Raw genomic sequence first — 21,735 nt, forward strand, 5'->3', positions numbered from 1 at the left:
GCACATCTCACAGTACACTCCTGTGTTAATCTGACATCTGTTCAGCTGAGTGGCTCCAGAGGAGCCATTTATCTACCTCACCTTCTCTTCCAACTTCTCAGACACAGACGAGAGAGGGACACTCTGCAGCATTACTCATAACTCCTGGTTATTCTGTGCATGTGTCACGGTGGACGACCACTTCAGGCTGTGAATGAGGCTCTGTGTGAGAGCGCAGGCTGTCAGCGAGACAGGACAGAGTAATTGGATCAGCAGAAATTATGCAGAACGTATGGAGCTGCCAACTACTGCTGCAATGCCAGATGAATTTCTTTAGTCTTTTAAAGGCTCTGACCTGCAGCCAAAGTCTTTACACTGATGCATCTTCGTAAATGACTTTGTCTAATGTGGCACAGAAAGTTTCTGTTTGGAGAAAAGGAGCAGCAGGGCTGTGTACCGATTGTGTCAGGAGCTCTGGCTCAGCACACGACCCTGCTGTATTGACCATGTGCAGATATATTGTATAGAAAATGAGGAATAAAAAATTATAATATTGTTGTGACAGTGTCAACATTCTTAACTGGCAGTAGGGCTACATTTTATATTTAAAACTCGTGTGAATAGTTAGGATTTGTGCAGATAAGAGGTCGGTTGTGTGTCTCAAACATAATATTGTCACAAAAGCATTTTCTGGGGTAAATAGAATTCCTCTGTTACATGCTACATTAAAAGGGCTTTCAGATATGATGCAGAGGCATGTATGTGTGAGCTTGTGTATTTTTGTGTGTTTATTCTGTGCTGAAACAATTAGTCAGGCAGAAGCCCTGGTTGTGGTTCTGGCCAAAGTTGGGTCAAGGGTTTGAGGCCAAAGGTTAAGATATGCCAGGCTGTAGTCTATCAGGGAGTGGATGCAGGGCGGTCAGCAAGGACCAGACCACAGTGAAGCAGATGTCTGCAGCAGGTTTTCTCTGCTTCTGTTTCAGAGGTCGAGAGCAAACTGTCCTAAAATTGTGCACAATACTGGCGGCGTTTACACAACCACAGTTCCACGCCTAACTGACAGACTCGTGATGACGAACAAGTACGTTAGGTGCCAGCCAGTGAAACTGATGGATGCACTGTATTAGCACAATGCAGAGCCGGTCACGGTGTGTGTGTGTGTTTATGTGTGAATATGAGAAATGAGCTTCAGGTGTCACTTTTCCTCCCAGATTTAGTCATGTGAGTGTCGCCCTATTTTAAGAGCAGGATGATGAGCTGTCCGATGGCCAGTTTCTGCCCTTATTACAGAATCATCCCAAAAGTAGTAAGACTTAACTTTATTTGACAGGAATGTGACATGTGGTGAGGTTTGCAGCCTGGTCTCAAGCCCAGGATGTTGTGGTTAAACAGTCAGCTGAGGCACGACACCCAACTGGCTGGTTTCAAGTTGGAAAATGGTTGAATAGAGGTGGCAAAAATAGATTCAACTCAAATCCTTTAAAGATCAAAACAAAAGCTCTAAGTCATTCACTTGTTTTGATGTAATGTCATGTTCACATCACCTGACACTTCTTTCAACAGTCCCGTCAGCTCCAACTGCTTTCAGCTACTGTCTGTGCCTCGCTGTTAACTGAGACATCAAAAATATAAAACACCCGTTTCGTGTGCAGTGATTTGCATCCACATTTGTGTTTCCATGTTGCTTTAATAGAGACTCTGTCCACGGTGAAAAACCTGAAAACAGCTCCTCCTCCTGCTTTCACTAGGCGACCAACAACTCACAGTCAGTATCTAGTGAGGAGTGGGACAGACAGCTGACAGACCACATCATGAGTTCATGGTCTGGACAGCTGTGCTCTGTCACCATCTTCATCATCTTCATTTAGTGCTTACATCTTTCAGCACCGGTTACAGCTGCTGCCTAAGTCTCTTTGTTTCAGCTGCCACAGGTTGTTCCAGTTCAAATCTCAGCTCCTTCAGAAAATACAGATTTTCAAATTTAGATGCACTTTGTTGCGAGAGCGAAAAAGTTAAGGTGGGTTTCCATTAACTTGGATCAGTCATTTTGAAGGTAGCGGTGTTACTGGACAGCTCTCACACAGTAACCAGTGTGAGCAACATCATGTGTAACTGCTGAAAGATAAGGAAACGCATTTTCAGTTGGATGTGTCGAGGTACCTTTGCACTTTGTGTGACATTTTGGTTGTTACCATAAGGGGAATGGACTTGACCTAGTGGCTGATGTTAATGTTAAGTTTAGGTTAATGGAAATTTATTATATTTGGTCTTATCAAATCAGCATCATCAGCTCATTTGTGACAGATTCTCTTCTTGATTTATACATAATTACTGTATGAAAGAGACAAAGAAAAACCAGTGGTAACTTTTCATTTACTTTTAATCAACCTACACTGTACTTGTCAGAGTTTAATTAAAAGTATGAATCTTCCAATTTTTCCTCTGTGGAGATTTGAAATGATTGACACGGAATCTCCATCTCCCCCACCTCATATCATCTCTTCTAGCTGAGAGCAGAATTTGCTCGGTTGGCTCAGGAAGCTCTCGGCAGCAGTGGTCGGATGCGGAGGAAGTACAGAATAGATGAGTTTAGGTGGTAAAAATGGTTGGTTGGGTAGATTATGGATGGCAAGGAAGGTGGGCGACTCCCCTCACTTCCATCTTTAACTCACAGATCGACTCAGCTGCCCGTCTATTGGGAGCATTATCATTTTAACCAAGAATAACACTTCACCAGTTAGATGGCTGGCTGCTTGCCTGGCAGGGATTTCTGTCATTCCCAATGTAATTAGTGTGTAAGGGGAGCCAGGAGAGAGCCTGGCGCCAGACTCAGGCAAAATAATACAGAGGGAGGTGTAGGAGCACTGATGGATAATTTAACACGAATCTCCAGAAGCCAGCTACGCTTTACAGTACCTGAGTGCACTGAAGAGCGGATGTGAATGTCCCCAAGTGAAAAAGTTACAACAGACTGACAGATTTTCATAGCAATAAATCTTCCTCATTTATCCTTGTTGTAGAAAAAAACTTTATCTCTGATGATTAATGTGTGGCGCTCGGTGGGGAACATCGGAGAGTGAACATTTATTCTTCAGATTCATATGAAATGATGTGTTCTGATTTGCAGCGTGTTGTCCTTTTCTCTGTTTCCCCTGCAGATCATTTTCCGCAAGATCAGTGAGGTGAAGAAGGAGGAAGAGGAGCGGCAGCGAGCGAAGAATGAGGTGCAGCTTACCATCCCGCAGGACCATCCAGTCCGGAAGCTTTTCCAGAAGTTCAAGCAGCAAAAGGAGCTCCGCAACCAGGGAGCTGCAGCTGCCTCACAGCTGGACATAGAGAAGAACCAGCTGCAGGTGGAGCAGCACCTGCACCCCCACAGTGTGCAGCTGGGCCACTCCAGCCTGCAGCCTCCCCTGCCACTCAGCCTGCAGCTACCCCACTCCTCCATACAGAATGGGGCCCCGCCCAGTAGCAGCGTGCTGACCGTGTCTCAGGTCACGCCTATGCAGAGCTCGCTGGCATACAGCCATGCCGGCGGGCCCCCTGCCAAGCAAAACAACTGTGACATCATGGAGCTGCAGCCCAGTTCTGTTGCAGGGGGAGGTGAGCAGACAGTCAGGCTCAAAGTCAGCACCAGCCCTGCGCTGGGGAAGTCGGCCCCCAAGGCCAGCAGCTGGATGCGTCTGAAAAGCAGCATGGCCCCAGTTGAGGCCAGGAAGGAGGGGCTGAACAACAAAGCTGTTTCTGTGGAGATGCTCTCTCAGGAGGGTAAAGGGCAGGAAGCAGGGGGGTGTGGGGATGTAGAGAAGGGTGCGGTGTCCAGCAACAACCCCCTCCGTAAGACAGACTCCTGCGACAGCGGCATCACCAAGAGTGAGCTGCGGATCGATCGGGCGGGGGAGGCACGGACCCCTGTCGCGGTCACTCCCCTCCTCCACAGCCCTCTCCCCGGAGGAGCAGGGTCCCCTCACCCTTTCTGCTCCATCCCGGAGCAGGCTCTGCAAGCCGCCCTGCATGAGACCCGGCTGGAGCTCCGGGGGGACATCCAAACTCTGGGAGGCCGTCTGGGCGCCCTGGAGAGTCAGGTAGCCGAAATTATCAAACTGTTGTCGGACAAGAGGCAACCGTCCACGGGGGTGACATCTGCCTCCACCACACCCAGAACCAAAATACAACGTCAGGACATTTTCACCGTCTCCAGGCCTGTTTCTCCAGACTCAGAGAAGGATGAGGGGCTCTGAAGAGAGCCCATCCAGTGGTGTAGGGAGTGTACTGCAATAACAGTGGTCAGATGCCACATTACACTACTGTGATCACACTGATCATTTCAAGGGTATGCTCGTTTTGTGGGCATTCTGCTCTGTCAGATCCAGTTAAGCCACTGGTCTCAGTCCCCCGGGCTAAAAACTGGCTCCTTTAGCATTTGCACACTGACTTTTGCATCCAGGTCCTGTGTGTCCACACTGCTCAGTGACCTGGAACCCAGTCCTCTGATTGTATATACCTCTCTATGCATGTCCAGCTGGATTCTGGTCTGCCAAAGAAACAACAAATGAACGTCATTATTGCCTGTATATTATGCAGTTGACTGCATGCAAATTGAATTTAAAGAGACATTTTATTGAGCTATAGTGTACATATAAATATTTTTCACTGATAATTTCCTATGTGGACATTCAGGGTTTGCACACTGGTAGCACTCTTAACACTGAATAACAAAAAGGGTTTACCTGCAAAGGGATTGTGCATGGATTCTTTATACACAGAGAAGTTGAAGGGGATGGATTTTTTTTCTTTGCCTGTGAAATAGAAGTTTGATTCCTCGCTCTCTAGGAACACACATACCCAGATATGATGAAGCAACATCCCTTAGCACAGGGAGGGAATTTTATGGTGTGAAGTACATATTTTTTTATATTGGTTAGTGATTTTGCTTCTTACAATAATTTCTATTTTTGATTACGGAAATGTCTTTGGCCTCATTTTAATGTCTGGTAAACCCCAAATGGTTATTTTGTTAGAATCCTCCTTGTGTCTGTGCACCGCTCGGGTATGCCGCTAGACTTTTCTGAATGTTTGTTATTGTGCTGGTGAATGAAGGAAGTTTCTTTTGTTCCATTCCTCTGCATGAATCAGGGATGGCTGAATGCACTTTGAGTAAACTTGGGACGACAAGAAAGCAGTTTAGTTCACATAAAAGTCCACTCAGCACATGTAGTCCCACAGCCCCAGCACCACACACAGCAGTCTGAATCAGTCCGCTCGAAATCCCATTAACAACAGCTTCGCCACAAAAAGCTCAAGTAACAAAAAATTGAATGCTGTACTTTATATGATATCACTTTTCAAAATCTGCATGCAAAGGAGTAGCTTTATGCTCCAGAGTGCATGTATGCGTGTGTGTGTGTGTACAGGGTGACGGCATCTCTTGATGTGAACCCTTTTTTCTACATAAAAGGCAGATCGGCCAGTGCAGCAGCACTCATCACATGACACGCACACACGTGTGATGAGGCCGATGATGCATGAACAGCGGCCGTCGTGGAATATTTGTCTTTCCTGCTGGGATGGAATGGACAGGGCAGAAAATGAGCTGATGGAAGGGAAAAAAGCAGAGTTTTCAGGTGGTGTGACACACCTTCAGGTGGCCACATTAGCTCTCTGTCGACAGCTGGCTGGATTTCCAGACATTTCAGTGGAACTATATTCTTTCTGACTAGACACACACGGGTTGTCAGAGAAGAAAGAAATCAGTGGATATGACAACTTGTAGTTTTAAACCATGTAGTGTGTCAAAGAAAATGACCGATGCTGCGGAGAGACTAGCATATCAAGACGTTTTCTGCACTTTAACATGTTGTTGGAGTCCACACTTTATTTTATTGGTCAGGCTTGAGCATGCTGTCTGGCACATCTCACACCACTGCAGAAATACCATGTGGTACTTCACTGGTTTGGTGGTGTGTTTACTTACAGCTGGAGAAAGTTGCCAAAATCAAAGTCCACAACATTCTGACATTGCGTTCCCAGCATGGGTCAAATTTAAAATAAACATAAACTAAAACTAAATCCTAGATTTCCAATGAAAAGCTCAAAGTGTGAAGCTGAAGAGTTACTGGTAAGCCTGACACTACCCCTTATGATGAGCCTTTACATGTAAAATTGGTGACGTTCCCCTGAATTGATTTCTAATAAGGCGTATGTTTTTCTGACCCTGGCACAAAAAGATGGATCAGCATGAACTGATTGTAAAAAATTGGAGGGGGAAAAGTCGTACAGTGTTTACTTTTGGCCTAAATGTTTAATTTGAATGATTCCACACATGTGAAGGCAGTCAAGTGTATCTTATTAAAAAAAAAAACAACAACAACACAACATCTATATCATTGACAGTTTTCGATAAATTTTATATTCTGGCTCACAAAAGTTGCACCAAACCAGTTATTGCACTGAAATTTCAACATCTCTTTCCGGGCTCGGATGAAACTGTCATGTTAGATGTGTTGACTCATTAGCAGTTGCCTCTGTCTGCTGTCACCACGCTGGAAAATGATGCCGATTCATAACTTCGTCCTGCTAATTGGAATAAAACACTCGAGAAGATGAGTTCAGACACGAGGTTTCTGTCACTATGTGCTAATCAGGTTTAGCTTTCAGAGAGATAATTTAAGATGACTCATTTGAATGGGAGTTTCAATGTGCGCACAGGCTGGTTCTCTGTAGCAGCTTGCTTCCCATTCCCACTCTGTCACTGCTGACAGCTTCCCGGTGCAGCTCTTGTTCTCTCTGCTTGTGGCCACTGCGTAGATCCCCTGCATGAATCAGGGCTAGGTGCCTTGCTCGGGGGCACTTCAGCAGCAGTTTCAGGCAATTTGGCCTCTACGATTGTGTAGAAAGTGATGTATTGATGGACTTAATGACTGCCACTGTGCCTGTGTAGAGCAGCACATGTCAGAATGCTTCAAATCTCTCATATCGTACAGATGTGCTACTTGTATCAAACACTGTGCACAGCTATGCAATATTTGTAAAGGGGCAGACTGATGGAATTTTATTGTTCCATAGGATATAGTATGAGTGGGCGAGCCAGCAGTAGGGCAATTACTGCAAGTGCATCGTTCTGATGGGTTGTTTACATGTGTAGACATGACGACATATGTTTGTTACCTAAACTAACCAAATGGTGAGCAGCATAAAATCAGGTTTAAGGAAATGCGAGATTGTCAGTCATCGCTTTCATCCTCAGAAATAATAACCTTAAGTAGCATTGATCAAATACAAGTGCTTTATAAAGAACATAAAACCATTAACATAAACAAATAAGATTAAAAATGATGGACTTCATATTTAATGCTCCACTTGAACACAGTGACAGGACAGTTACTGGTGATGTGTCCTGCAGCTGTGGTTCAGATTCGTGATCCGCTAGTGGTGCACTGCGTTTCCTTTGTATGAATAAGTGGCCAGAACATACACATCATTACAGTGGTGAGAGAAGTGCGTTAACGGAGTGATCTGGTCTTCTGTTAAACTGGTCATACAACATGATCTTCATCTAAATCAGACGTACACAACATGCTTAAGCTAGTAACACACAATTAGAATCAAAAATGTCTTTCAAATTCATGTCAGTTTAGATGAGGGTTTTGACCAAGTGGGCACGACTCACTTTCCTTCCTGGTTGCTCACACAGACTTTGCTCTGAGACATGTTAAAAGCTGGAAACCAGGAAGCCACTCGCTGCTGCAGCTGGAGGAATAGAGGCTGCAGCAAAAAATTGCCAGAATGCATCAAATATAAGAGATGTGTGTATCTACAGTAGGTAGACCTGAGAAGACTCACTGAAATGGGTTTTTCCTTTTAAAGCTACATACTGAAGGTTCCTGGCTGATAGTGGCCTGACAGCACAGCTGTGTCTGATAGAGCTGAAGGTGGTGCTCCAGAACAACAAACACCACAAAGCACGATTAGAAATGACACAGACCTTTTCTGCAACTGTAAAACTTTTCAAACAAGGAAACTATCAAGTTAATTTTAGAATCTTTCAGAGATAGTGGAGGAATCCAGCTCTTGACGTGTCCTTAAATGGTATTTTATAATCTTAGTTTAAGCCTAGGAAAACCATGTGCGATGCAGCTGTGTACATGTATCTGAAGAACTGAGAGTGACGACAGATGTTTCTCCCCAGAACCTACTCCTTTCCACTGAGAAAGGTACATAGTATGTGCTGAAGAAATTAAAACTACCTTAAAATGACCTCAGTTGGATCAGCTTGTCAGCCTGTAGCGTGATGGTAAAATGGCCACTAATAGTTGCTCTGTGTGGAGAAATGTTGGTAGAATCAAGTATATTCAAACATTCTCAACCTTAGTTTAAGTGGAGTCTGGAGTGTACCATCGGAAGAACTTAGTACTTTCACAGTGTTCGTATAACCAAATAATACATGTATTAATTAAAAAAACTAATAGAAATCAAAGCATTAAAATTAAAACAAAACTCAAAGTAAAACACATTTAAAATATAAAATTTGCCAATAATGGTGTTTGTTGTCATTTTAAAATAATAATTGAATGTGAAGATAGAGGATTTTTTATTAATTATTGCCTTTCAGAATACATCTGAAGTCATTTTTAACATGCACACTTTTGGTTTTCTCTTTAATGTAAAGATGTGTAAACAGCAGGTCGAACTGCTGCTTTGTGGAGTCATAGGTTACAGAATAAATAAACCTAGCTATACCCGTCACTTGATTATACCTAAACAAAGTACTAGTCTATAGGTACTCCAGTGGTGCACTCCAGGCTCCATGCAGTGCTACATACAATGCTGTCACAGATGAGCCAGTTTTATAAGTTCGCCTTTCTCCTCCATCCCTGCCTTTAGAACGAGCTCCGAATAAAGTGGAAATCTAGTGCTGGGTAAGAATTGCTATAAAAAAAAAAGCCACAATTTTTAGATTTGCAATACAGTGATTCTATTTTCAAATATAACACTCCAGAAACTGCTCCCTCAGCAGTTAGCGGTGCAGGACAGGGGGCTCCTACGACGGGATCGACCCCGTGTTGAGTTTGAGAGTTGATGAACTCACCTAAAAACTTTTGCAAGTTGTCAGGTTGTGTGAGGGGACACGGGCAACAGAGAGCACATCCTCTTCTTTATTCACTAACAAGAGGATGAAGGAGATCTGAGCCCTGTGCATGCTTACACACACACACACACACACACACACACACACAGACACACACAGACACACACAGACAGACCTTTCAGCACAGGTTTTTGGCTTTGCCGCTTGAATGTACAACAGTCCTCCCAACCAGCGTCCCCACTGGATCTCCCAGCCTTCTCACTGGGAGTGATGTTTTTTTAAGAGGGTTTCTTTCTCCTCCTCTTTCTTTCTTTTTGTCTCTCTGTCATAACCTTGAAACCATAGGAGGTCCTCTTCTGTCCCATCTCTCTTTGAAAAACCTCTCCTCTCTGTGCATCTCATTCGTCCTCCTCTGGGGCCTCCTCTCTATCCTCCGCCTTAACCCCTCTGATCCTGCTGTCCCTCTGTCATCTCCCCTCTCTTTGATCTCCTCTCTTGTAACTCCACCATGTGCTCCTCAGCATGCCGATGATGCTCAGTCTGTCTGCGTCTTCCCGACTGACTGACACCACGAATCCAGCTCTCTGGGGATGCAGCGGGCACAACCATTTAATAAAATGATCCTTTGGCTTGATTCGATTCTGGATATAACAGTGAGGATGACACTAAAAGAAATGGAAGTCATTCCCTGCATACGATAGAATTTTCTATTGTTTCACTTACTGTAGCCTACCTCAGAAAATTGACACAACCTGCAGAATTTTCTCACCAGGATTAATTTTTCATCAATGCCAACTTTAGCTCAGACTTGGTTGTGAAACTTTGCACAATTTAAAATAAATGGGGCCCTGTAGGAAACACTTTTCTCCATTTTCTGCTGGAATGTTACCAGTTCCTGTGGTTTTTGTTAAAACAGTGGTATGGATCAGCACTGAAACCCCCACACTGACTCATGTATTGATTTACAGTTGCACCCCTAAACTGTAGTGTCAGAGTAATAAACAGCTGTCTGGGATACTCTATCTGGAGTTCTGTGTCTGTTTCCACATCTCTAAACAGCATTTCTTCTAAACAGCTTCCTCTGCTCTGTCTCTGAACAGAGCATTAAATCTCTACCTAATGCCTTTTCAGCCTAGAGGGTCCAATGAGGCTCGAAACAAACTGACACCAAGCTTCTTCCAACTGCTCTTTGCTCCTACCATCACGTCCTGTTTCCTAGCCTGTTTGGTACAAACTTTATAAAATTAAGCTGCAGCTGGCATTAGCTAAGTAACAAGTAGGTAGAACGCTCTGTGATACAGAGCACCAACGTTACACAAGGTTGGATTACATATTAATTCAAAGGAAAGGTGAAATCATGACCATGCTAGGTCACTAATGTTACCAAAACAAACCCATGAATGTGTCTGGTTGCTAAATGCCTCACAAAGGTATATGAGCGGTAAAGAAACCCAAAGTGTTTTATCTGAAATCAATCAATTTGATTTATTCTAAGCCCCTGGTTATATATCTTTATTTTTTTAAATTTTATTTTAATTTCTACTTATTTATCTGTTTGTTCTGTTCAGATATTAATCTGTGCAGTATCTGTGTATGATTTGTTGCTTAGTCCCCTGAGAGTTTTATAAACGGCTTTCGCTGCTTTTTATGTCTGTAAATATAATGTTTATAAAAAGTTGTAATCAATTAAATCTGCCATTCGAGCCATGGCTCCTCCCCCTGTGCCATTTTGGGCCAATGAAAAGTATGAAAGGCTGTGACAAGTCCCGCCTCCGTTGCTATGGTGCTGTCATTCTGCCGCCCAGCCTGAACTGTTAGCCAGCTAGCCAGCTAAACCTGTGGGTTTCAAGTGACATTTTGGTCCAAATCGGTTAAACCAAGAAAATATAGTAATAGCTATAATGACTCTGACTTTTACAGGCGACGGGACATGACATATATCTTCAGCTGCTATCAAACTAACCTATGAAGCTAACGCAATGCAGCACATGAGTAACTTCTGCAAGGGGACAAGAGCGAGGAACACGCCCGCCAGAAAACGTGGTAAACACCTTGTAACTTTAACTTTCTGCGTGTGCACATGTGTAGCAGAAGTCATCAGAATGCGGTATAGACAGTAACGCTTCTGCATTTAATGTAGAATTATAGACTTAACTGAAAGTGAAACGATTGACTTTAGTCACGTATTTATGAACTTTAATAACTGGCGTCTTTCTGCAGGTTCTGGTTCTTATTAAACTAAGTGCTCCGTTAAAACCAATATAACCTCATTGTAACGTTAAATTTAGAAAACCGCAGTCTGGTACTTTTCATCCTGCCCTGCAGCTTAACCCTATTTGGCACCTCTAGTTATCCTTCCTTTTCCTGCTTCAGTCTGACTTGTCCTATTTCAGCCTTCCTGACCAGAATTCATAAGACACGCCCCAGGCTGCTGCTAAGAGGATCAGTGTAATATGAAATCATCTTTACTCCCAGTTTAACACAGAATCTCGTTAAGGTGCTTGGAGGAGCTAGAGGTGTTGTGACTTGGTAGCATTTCAGCATTTAAAAAAGGGCTGATGCCAGTTTCTTCTCAGTATTTTTCTGACAGTCTTTCCATCTATTAATCTGTCCAACTAGTCTCGTCAGGCATTTCTTTGACATTAGGGCCCATTTGTGATGTGAGAGGCCCAGGGTCTCCTCGGCCAATTACCAGCAGACAGTAGAATTATCACAGGTACTTTCCTGTGGATGGTGAGTGCTGACTGCGAGCCAAAAGAAACACAAAGGAGAAATTAGCCTGTCAAGACTGTGCTGCAGCTCCAGCCGACCTACCTACCGTTCTGCCTGGACACATGAAGCCTCTGACGTCTCCAAATGTTAAAGCTGAGCCTCATTTTGGTGCCAGGAAGCAGCACATGCTTATCCCCTTTAGCATCTCTTCACTGCTCCTGAAATAGAGGAGGAGATGCGCTGTTTTACCCCAACTGACACCCGTCAGCCTGGGATGTGCCAGCAGGTTCTCTGGGAAAAGAGTTGTAATTGCTGCTGGTGAAAAGGGAGAGTGTGAAAGGCTCTGAGTTACTGCAGTTTGAAGCTCAATTACTCCAGAATTGTTTCTTTATTGTGTCAATCATGATGTGTGGGTATTACTATTTTAGTTTCTCTTTGTGTGAATCAGCAGCTTTGGAGGCAGTTTCACTCAGCCTTATTATAACTGCTTTTGAAGCCAAAACATTGACACAGCTTTAAAATATATGCTATATTTTGGGAAGAATATTTGAGTAAAATTCATCTACAAATATGAGAATTTGATGTGAAAACTGTTTCTTGCAATTTGTACTTGATTTAAAAAATGTCAGCAGTCTGATGGAGAGGTCACCTCTGAGTGAATCAGCTTCACCCTTTTGTTGTTCTCAGTGCAGATCCAGCTGGATGACTCATTTAATATCAGTGATTAGGGGAGAATAGATCTTTGAGATTGTGTGACACATGGTGAAGCTGCCAGAATGTGGAGAATGAGATGTGGCAATATAGGAAGGACTAAGAACTCAGAGGTGATGATGAGATTTAGAATGAACGGCACCAGTTTTACCAGTTTCTTTTTGAAATCTGCTTAAAAAGATTTGGGTTCATTCTGGTGTTCGGTTTACTGTACAGTGTATCAAGTGAAAATGAAGTAAACAGTATTAACAGTCATTCTACCTGCAAGTGTATTTTCTCTTCAAGGACAGTGGAGGTGAGATCCAATGAAGCAAAAAGAAACTGACAAGGAAGTCTGTGTAATTCTTTATCGATCCAGCTCCCATGAGAGGAAATTTGAAGTAGGTTCTCCTGGGCAGACAAATTCAAGAAAGAGCTGCTTGGCACAACACACAGCCTGCATTTATTAGATTATTTTAGTTAGTCTGTAGGATAATCACCTTTATTTGGCCAAGTATGTTTCCATTACAGAACCGAGGCAGCCATCTGTGGCGCCAACTCACACCAATGGGGGCAACTTGGGGGTTCAGTGTCCTGCCCAAAGACACGTTGACATGTGGACCGCAGGAACTGAGATTCGAACCATTGATCCTCCGGTTGGGAGACGACTGCTCTACCCACTGAACCACAGTCACCCCCGTGAAGATTAATGTGATCTGGTTGATTAAAACCAGATCTTAATTCTGGGTCAACTCTCAAAGCTTTTTTTTCTATTATCTGACAGTTGACAGTTTATACATCACACACAAAATCTTCGTACCTTCTCATTTGATCATAACAGTAGAAGCAATACAAACAGTCCCTGGGTCAGGTCAGGGCAGGGGCGCAGCAGGATTTTTCCTGAATACGACACGCCAGCAGTCGATCACAGTGAAGGTGAGCTCATGCTTTCCACATCAAAATGAGTTAAAGAATTGTACAAAGATTTCTTGGTTTAATAATTTTTTAAAAAGTCATTGTGGTGTTGTTGCTGACTTTCAGCAGCAAATCAGCGTAATCAAAATCACAGCATCCGGAGAAACCCTCAGAGAGGAAGGTCGGCCACCAGAACATGAGGTAATAGCTGTGTAATACTTGTTATTGTTCTGATGCTGCAGCCATAAATACATCATAGCTTCTCACATCACAAATGCAAAACAAAACAAGAAGTCTGTTTGATGTTGTCCCATTTTAACAGACCCAAACTGGAACAATCTCTTTGTCTTTTATGGAGTAAAAAATACCCAGCGTGTTCCAAACTCACTGGTTTACTCTGAAGCAGCTGTCCCTCTCGGATCTAAAGTTCTCTGACAGACTAAAAGTTTTACATAAGAGCTGATGTACTGTACAAAACGTCACTGATCCCTGGGGGCAGCTGGGTTATTGCCACAGCAGAGACTGAAGAACAGAGAGAAACTGTAACAATAAAGGTTCAGTTAGATTTAAGACTTACAGTGTTAGGACATTATAACATTTTTGTGGCCAAGATGAATGTCTGTTTTTTTTTAAAATTCCGGTTCCTATTGTAATTATGGCGATTTGAATTTCCTCCTTTAAATAACTGCATGTCTCACTGGTTTGAGTCCAGAAGACTTTTCTTTATGACACTGATGATCAGACTTAATCCTTTGTACAGGTCGTGTGTGCATGGTTTTGAATCTGTGTGCACGTGTGACAAAGCAGGTTTGTGTGTGCAGTCGTGACTGTTGTTCCTACGTGTGATGGTACTGTAATTCTGAATACGATGCCTGCATGTGTTTTGGCTCCGTTTCAGGGCATTTGTCTGATTACAGTGGATTACATCATCAAGAGGAGGTGAGAGTGGCACAGACTGGGGGGATATTGAGGATCTAAGGGCGGGGTACGAGAGCTCACCTCACTGGGCCATCACCACCACACCATGGGCATGCTCGACCGCTGCGCAAGTAAGTATGTTTATATGCAAAAAGCACTATGAAGTTCCTTGCTGCTAAAACGTGCTGTCGTTTAAATAACCTGTGATAGCTGTTTCTGGACAAGCAGTAATTTGCAAAGTACTTAGTGTAACGTCTTCACCGATTGCCAACAAGACTCCAGGAAGTCACTACACCCAGAAGTGGTTCCAGCATCTGATGGCTCGTAAAAGTACTAACTGCAACTTTTCTACTTGTGTACAGGTAAATGTTTCATAACTTGTTAATCACTAAGAGGTATTGGTGAGTGTATTTGGAAAATGGAGACAGGGTAGCCATATGCTATGCTAGGCTAATCTTTTTTTGTATAATAATATCACAGATTTTTAATAGTGTAAAAGAAAAAACAAAGGCCTTGTGGGAAATATCAGCTGCTTCTCCTCTCAGCTGGCTGGAGGGACGTGGTGTGTGACTGACAGCAGCTGGCAGACTGCCACAGTGTTGCACCCTAGGGTGCAAGACACAAAGTAAACAAACTTGCATTGTAGGTCATAGGCAGACAGTGTGTTGTTAGTGGCACTGAGGAGCATGGAGGACCCCAACATCTAACTGGATTGATTAATGTGCAGCAACTGAGCAGCTAATTAACTATAACCTGCAAAGTGACATTAGCAGTGTTGTTTTTCCCCACAATGTTTGGTTTACAAGGCAGATAACAGGGAAACTTTAGCGGGAAAGCTAATGTGGGTTGTTGTATGACTTTGTGGCTCTTGCTGTGTGGATGCTTCCCTGGCTCTGGTTGTTGTGCTTTCTTTTGTCCCACTCTGTGCGGAAGATGCCACCTTTTCACTCTGGCAGGCGCTGGTTCAGACTTTTAGCCTCCCAGAGCTCCTCCATGGCTGTTTGACATGACTACTGGCAGCTGGAAAAACCCTTCTTCTAACCTTGGCTAGGCGGCAGGAGGGACTGATTTACAGACCGTACTTTGACAACACAGGATGGAGAAGCTGGAATAACAACAGAAGGGACAAACTAGACCTTACGTATGATATGATAAACAGGTTTTCACTGTATTCCAGGGGGTTAGTGCTGCTGAGAGACATCACTCTCATAAGAATACACATTAGCAAAGTGTTCTTATTGCAGTTTCACTGTGTGTTGACATAAAGAACCGTGTTTCTAATATTATTTCTATGTGTGTCTATTTCTCTCTTCTCCTTGCCATCTGTTCCTGTGGTTGCTGCATCATTATCATGTCGCAGACACTTTCACATTCTCTCGGTTGGTTGCCTTTAATTTGGTCCACTGTTGCACCGCTAGAGGACAGCACCAGCTTCAGCCCCTGAATTGTGAATATGAGGTCTTTGTCTGTCTCTCTAGATAAAAATAGATTTCAGGCTGACTGGCGTTGTGTAATGCCTAACACAGTGGTACAGTGGCAGCAGTGTGACCTCCCTGTGGTGATGTGGCATTATGGGTTTATCTCCTGCACAGGAGGTGGGCGTGCTGTGACCCCACCGCCATCCATCATGGTTGTATTATATGACAGTGGTATTTGAGGCGGATAGGCTGACAGGCTGTATTTGTAGGCGATCGGTTCCAAAGCTGCAAAGGGCATGGTGGAAAAACTATACAAAATGCTCATAGTGATATATTGGAAACTTTTTTTTGTGCATCTGATTGATTCAATTTCTCTACTGCACATTTAGTTTAATAAATTTGAGACTGTGTGTTCCTCCATTGTAGCTACTCTGATACTTTTCTTGTCTGATGCTCTTCTTTTTCTTGTAAGCACAGACCGTTATGCTTTATATGTAGAATGAATGTATGGTAAATCTGCATCTGTAGCTCTCAGGTAGATTCAATATGTAAAAAGTAGTTGATCTTCCTTGCAATGTAACAAAGTAAAAGGATTCCTGAAGTGGGAATACAGAAGGATTTCCAAATGTGCTTTCTTATTTATTTAAAACAAACAAGGAAACCAGTAAATTATTGCTTCACATGATTCTTTTTGTTTCTGGGGAAATGCTGTGTGCAGATTTTTCTGCCAGTGGACGCAAGTTCATCAACCAGCCTTCGCCCACACGTCTCCATCATATTACATGTCCATAGCAGATAAGGTGATAAGGATTTCAGGCATCCCTAGAGGAATCTGATGTTCGTTGTCCTCACAGATCCTCTTCCATCGCCACGATCCTGTTGGAGCATCTGTATAATTCATAACCTCAGCTGGTGCCTGTCAGGCAGCGGAGGGGAAGTTGCCTCTAAAGTTTGTAAAATCGTCTCACTTGCCCGTAACCCTAGTCTGCAGCTTATTAGTGAGAGGTGGTGGGAAAGTGACCCCGTTTCAGTGAACTAAACATTCAAACCTGGACCAGACAGTAAATGACTGCAGATATGATATGGAGCCATCTACACTTCGTCAGTATCAGAATCACTTTGTAGTAACATGAGCACGTTAGAGCGAAGGTGCCAAAGCTCACAGCAGTACCACACTGGCTGTTTCATGCTGCTTGGACTTTATGATCTGCTGTTGTTTCTCCTTTAACTGAGGTGTCATGCATCTAAGCCTTTTTGACCTCGGATCATCAGGTTTTCACCTGTTGATAGGTAACTGATAGTGTCTGCTTTAGTGAACCTACCACACGGCTTCCTTTTAAGCTTAGTTCGCAGTGCTTCCTGTCGTAAACTGGTAGTGTATACCCACGCTGCCTGTAAACCTCAGCCTGCCCACTGACTTTTTAGCCAGGGTAGTTGACTTATTCTATTGATATTTTCACTGAAAGCTGCAGTAACAGATCTGACTCCACAGTAAGCTGATAACACGCTGCCCTGACATGTTATCTGCTAATGAACCTATGTTAGCAAACAGTTGCCAATGAATTCACCGCTCCAGCAGACAAATCACAACATTAACATTCACTCAGAGTCATTTTTATGTTCACCCGATAAGAATAGAAGTCTGATATTCACTCTCCTTTTCACTTTGGCATGGTTTTGGTCTCTTTAGCTGCTGCATGTTTTACTTATCCAGAGTAGTTAGATTAAAATACCTGGGTTGATGAGAATGCCCAAACTGAATTATACTGTAAATGTGTGTTGTCACAGCATGGGGGTGGAAAGTTGAACATTTTGTGGCACATTTCTTAGAGTGACTCGGTGATATAGCTCAACAACCTCTTTGACCCCCAGGTGACCCCTTTAAAAATGATAAAGAGAACACTGCTCATTTCACCCTGAATAAAACGTCTCTGATCTGGGTCACTGCAGCTCCCCATGAGCTCCCAGTGGTGGTCGACCTCAGGTTAGGAGGTTTCGTTTATGGTTTCACTAAGAACCTGCTCGTCGTCCTCCCTCTTTCCTGCCAGGAGCGGTTGCAGCCCCCTGACCCCTCCTGCAGCCGAAGGAGGAAATGTTAATGTCAGGATTGATTAGGACAGCAGGGGCTGTTGGAGCACCTCCTGTTAGGGTTGTTGAAGATGACAGTGGTCTCAGGAGAGCCAGCAGCCCAGACACCTAACCTTTCCTCTGGCTTTTCTTTTAACTTCTCCATATTCTCTCTTCTGCTGTTTGTCTTTGCGTTTTCCCCTTTTTATTTCTGTTCTCGTACAAAGAAAATGGCTGCAAAGAATTCCCTTTGTGCCACATTACACCTGCCATCATCGTCATCCCCTGTACATGGTGGAGGAGAGTCCAGCAACATAAGCTATTTATTTTGCTTGGCTTTTGGTATGGGTGCTATAATGATTAGCACTGTCACCTCACATCAAGAAAGCTCCGGGTTCGAACCTTGTGGTCAAGGCGGCCCTTCTGTTTGCCTGTTCCCTCTGTGCCTTTGTGGGATTTTTCCAGCTTCCTCCCCCAGTCCAAAGACAGGCAGGTTAATCTTACTGGCGGCTCTAAAATTGCCTGTATGTTGTCTTTTCTTTTTTCCCCACTGTTCCTCTAAACATTTTATAGTATTGTTGTCAGTCAGTTACAGTATATTATACAGCAAATAAGGTTCATTATTCCAATTTTTTCATGTTTTCATATAAAAATTCTGGTGCTATTTAAGAATCAGATCAAGCAGATGAGCCATTATTTTTTTATGTCGTCACTTATCCAGAAGCCGTCTTGACACCTGTCACTGAGAGCAAGTTGTGTCCTCTTGTTATGAGGACAGCTCAGAACATGGAGAGAAAACACAGATATCCTGATCAGAACATGGAGAGAAAACACAGATATCCTGATCATTGTGTGACAAAGGTTACCAGGTTGATTATACTCTATTATAGACTCAAAATAAATACAGATAGATTCTCAGTTATTCTTCTTTTTTAATTTGAAAAGTAAAGACAGAAACTAGTCAGTCTTGATGGCAGAGTACATTTCAGATGAAATCCAACTTTTAAAGCAGTGTGAACAGTTTCTGCCTGTTCAGCCTAGTGTCACACAGATGTTAAACATTCAGTGGTGCTGGTCAGACAGACTCCACAGTCACATCTCAGGGCCACAGGGTAGGTGTACGTTGGGTCGATGTTCCGCTCACAGCCGGGCAGCTTCACAGTGACCAGGCGGGTCTTGTTGTAGGTGCAAACACGCTGGTAGGACTCAGTGTAAGGAGGGTCCAGGACGGGTTTCTGGAAAACAAACACAGAGATGATCAGTATAGACCTAATAATACTGTCAAAGGTTGCCCAGACTGTTTGAAGCTTCAGCTCTTGGGCTTTGTGATATTGGCTTGTTAGCTCTAGTTAGCTAACTGTCGCTGGCAGCGTTTTGCACATGCAGCCTTTAATTCTGGCACTACTAACATGTTTAATTCAATTCCTACCTTGTAAAACACCTACAGTGCCTTTTAAAAATGTATTTGTTATACTTTTGCTCTTTTAGTGACTTTTCGGTGTCACCACCACCAAATACTGGGAAAAATGTATTTGTCTTGTAGCACACATCTCAGTCCTGGTGTGTGCTGGTAGGATGCAAATACAAACGACACATGGACCTACTCCACAAAACATTCCTAAAGTGGCTCTGCTGTTTTCTGATCTCCCCACGACAGAGCAGATAAAAAGATGAGCTTCCTTCCTGAGGGGATCCAAAGGGCATCACAGAACGGACCCCAGGCCTCATACATGCACACCAGCCTTACTGCAATAATAAAGCAGAGAGAATCATGAGGCATCTAATGCCTCTTGTCACTGTGTACAATGTACCAGATGAAACTTGAGATTTCACAGCATTTTTTGTAATCTGTATCTGGCGACTTATGAAATCCAGTTGCCTCTTTTATGCACTTGAGGCATTGTCAAGGAAACTGCTGCCGTCACTTCAGTCTCTGGATTCCACGCTGCTTTCCATTCTTGCAGAACGTTAACTCAGTTTCTGGGTGCGCTCCTCCAAACGCCTTCGGTCTTTAGGATTTACACTTCAGACAGCCTCACATTACTATGTGGAGATGATTAGATCTTGGTAGGGTAATACAAACACAGAATATACATGTTTCTTAGGCTTCTCATATGTACAGTATCTCTTTCCACCAGTTCACCCAGTGTGTCTGTGTAGCAGCTGAATCCCTGCCCACACTCACAGCCAGCCTTACACTGACCTTCCTCTGGAGGGAGGAAAGCAAAAACAAACTTTTTTTGTGTCACTTTTCCGGTTTGGGCGAGAGCAGACGTCTTTACTGCTCCTCTTGTTTGTTCTACGATTTTTCACATCTTCTACATTGTCAAGTCTTTGAACAAATTCTACAACTATTAAAATGCCTCCAAGAGGGAAAAGAGCTAATAAACCAGAAGCGAACGAGGATGTTGAGGCTGAAGAAGATTCTATTTCAGCGGCGCAAGTAGCTGAGATGTTGAATCAGCAGAAGCTGATGTACACCGCGCTTATGTGCCAACAGCAAGAAAGCTTCCAAGGCTTTGTGAAACTACTTATGGAGACAAATAACAAGAGACTTGACGACATGACCAAAGAAATACAGGAGATAAAAACGAGTTTGCAGTTTAGCCAGCGAGATGTGGACGCGATTAAAGCGGCCGTGGGGGTGCAGGAAAAAGTTGCCGATGACACTAGGCAGGACGTCTACAAAACCTGTGAGAGTCTAATAACTATTACGTATAAAATGGAGCAATTGGAAGCACAGTCCAAGCAAAAAAACCTGATCTTCGAGGGAATCAAGGAGTCAGCTGGAGAAAGCTGGACGGAAGCGGAGTGTAAGGTGAAGGAGATTTTAAAGGACAAACTGCAAATTCATCAAGATATAGAGATGGAACGGGTTTACAGAGTCAGGAAACTTTCTGATCGGGGACCAAGGGCGGTGATGGTAAAGTTGATGAAACAGAAAGATAAGACAAACATTCTGCAGCAAGCAAAGAAGCTGAAGGGAACCAATATTTAAATCAACGAAGATTACCCCGAGTCTGTGAGGAAGAGAAGAAGAGAGTTGATGCCGATGTTAAGAGCGGCTAGGGAGAGAGGAGAAATCGCGTTTCTGCGATACGACAAACTGGTGACCCGACCTCGGAACCAGAATCCTGGACCCATGACCAGCACGCCGAGACAAGGAGAGTATGAAGGGGCCGCTGGACCCTCAGCGGTCTGAGGAAACATGCAGGTATATTGATATCTGTGATGGCAGATGAGCTTTGGAACCAACAACAACAAGCATGACCCAGGGACGAAAGGAGGCAAGTGATTTGTCACAGAAGTTAATAGTTTTTGAGGGACTGGATCTGGAACTGAACACATTCGGAGACACTGAAATTCATTATCATATGTATTTTCAACCCATTTAGTTGGCTTTGACCCTGAAAAAAACTTTTTCAAGAACTTTGAAAATAACTGCAAGTATTACACGGATGAGCAGTTTAACAGCAATGTCAAGACTGAAAACAAATTAACATTAATTCACTTTAATAGCAGAAGTTTATATGTGGAGTGCCTCAAGGTTCAGTTTTGGGACCTAAATTATTCATACTATACATTAACAATATGTGCAAGGTTTCGGATTTAGTGAAAGTGGTCTTATTTGCTGATGACACTACCATATGGGCATCCAGGGATAACCTACAGCAACTCTCGGGACAGGTTTCACAGGAACTTGAGAAGATAAAGAAATGGTGTGATAGTAATATTCTATCTCTGAATATGGATAAAACTAAATTTATGGTATTTGGGAATCGTAGACTAGATAACGAACTGCAAGTGAAAATAGGGGGAGCTAATATAGAAGAAGTATATGAAATTAAATTTCTAGGTGTCATAGTTGATGATAAATTCACCTGGAAATCTCATATCAGATATATTCAGCATAAAATAGCAAAAAAACATATCGATATTGGCAAGGGT

General features: G+C 43.3%; 2 protein-coding genes across 5 annotated transcripts in view; one reads left to right on the forward strand and one right to left on the reverse strand.

The window, feature by feature from the left end:
* kcnh5b (potassium voltage-gated channel, subfamily H (eag-related), member 5b) overlaps positions 1 to 8,461 on the forward strand; it is a 119,345-nt gene extending 110,884 nt beyond the window's left edge. For all 4 annotated transcript variants that reach the window (XM_020611583.1, XM_020611584.1, XM_020611580.1 and 1 more), the window contains one exon: positions 3,138 to 8,461. In XM_020611583.1, the coding sequence (XP_020467239.1) occupies positions 3,138 to 4,220 (1,083 nt within the window). In that variant the 3' untranslated portion in view covers positions 4,221 to 8,461. The remainder of the gene's footprint in view (positions 1 to 3,137) is intronic.
* A 9,937-nt stretch (positions 8,462 to 18,398) lies between these two features.
* gphb5 (glycoprotein hormone subunit beta 5) overlaps positions 18,399 to 21,735 on the reverse strand; it is an 8,340-nt gene continuing 5,003 nt past the window's right edge. The window contains exon 3 of the mRNA XM_020611589.1: positions 18,399 to 19,022. Coding sequence (XP_020467245.1) covers positions 18,831 to 19,022 — 192 coding nt within the window. The 3' untranslated portion in view covers positions 18,399 to 18,830. The remainder of the gene's footprint in view (positions 19,023 to 21,735) is intronic.

The sequence above is a fragment of the Monopterus albus genome, unplaced genomic scaffold (assembly GCF_001952655.1).
Source record: "Monopterus albus unplaced genomic scaffold, M_albus_1.0 scaffold115.1, whole genome shotgun sequence".
Lineage (NCBI taxonomy): Eukaryota > Metazoa > Chordata > Actinopteri > Synbranchiformes > Synbranchidae > Monopterus > Monopterus albus.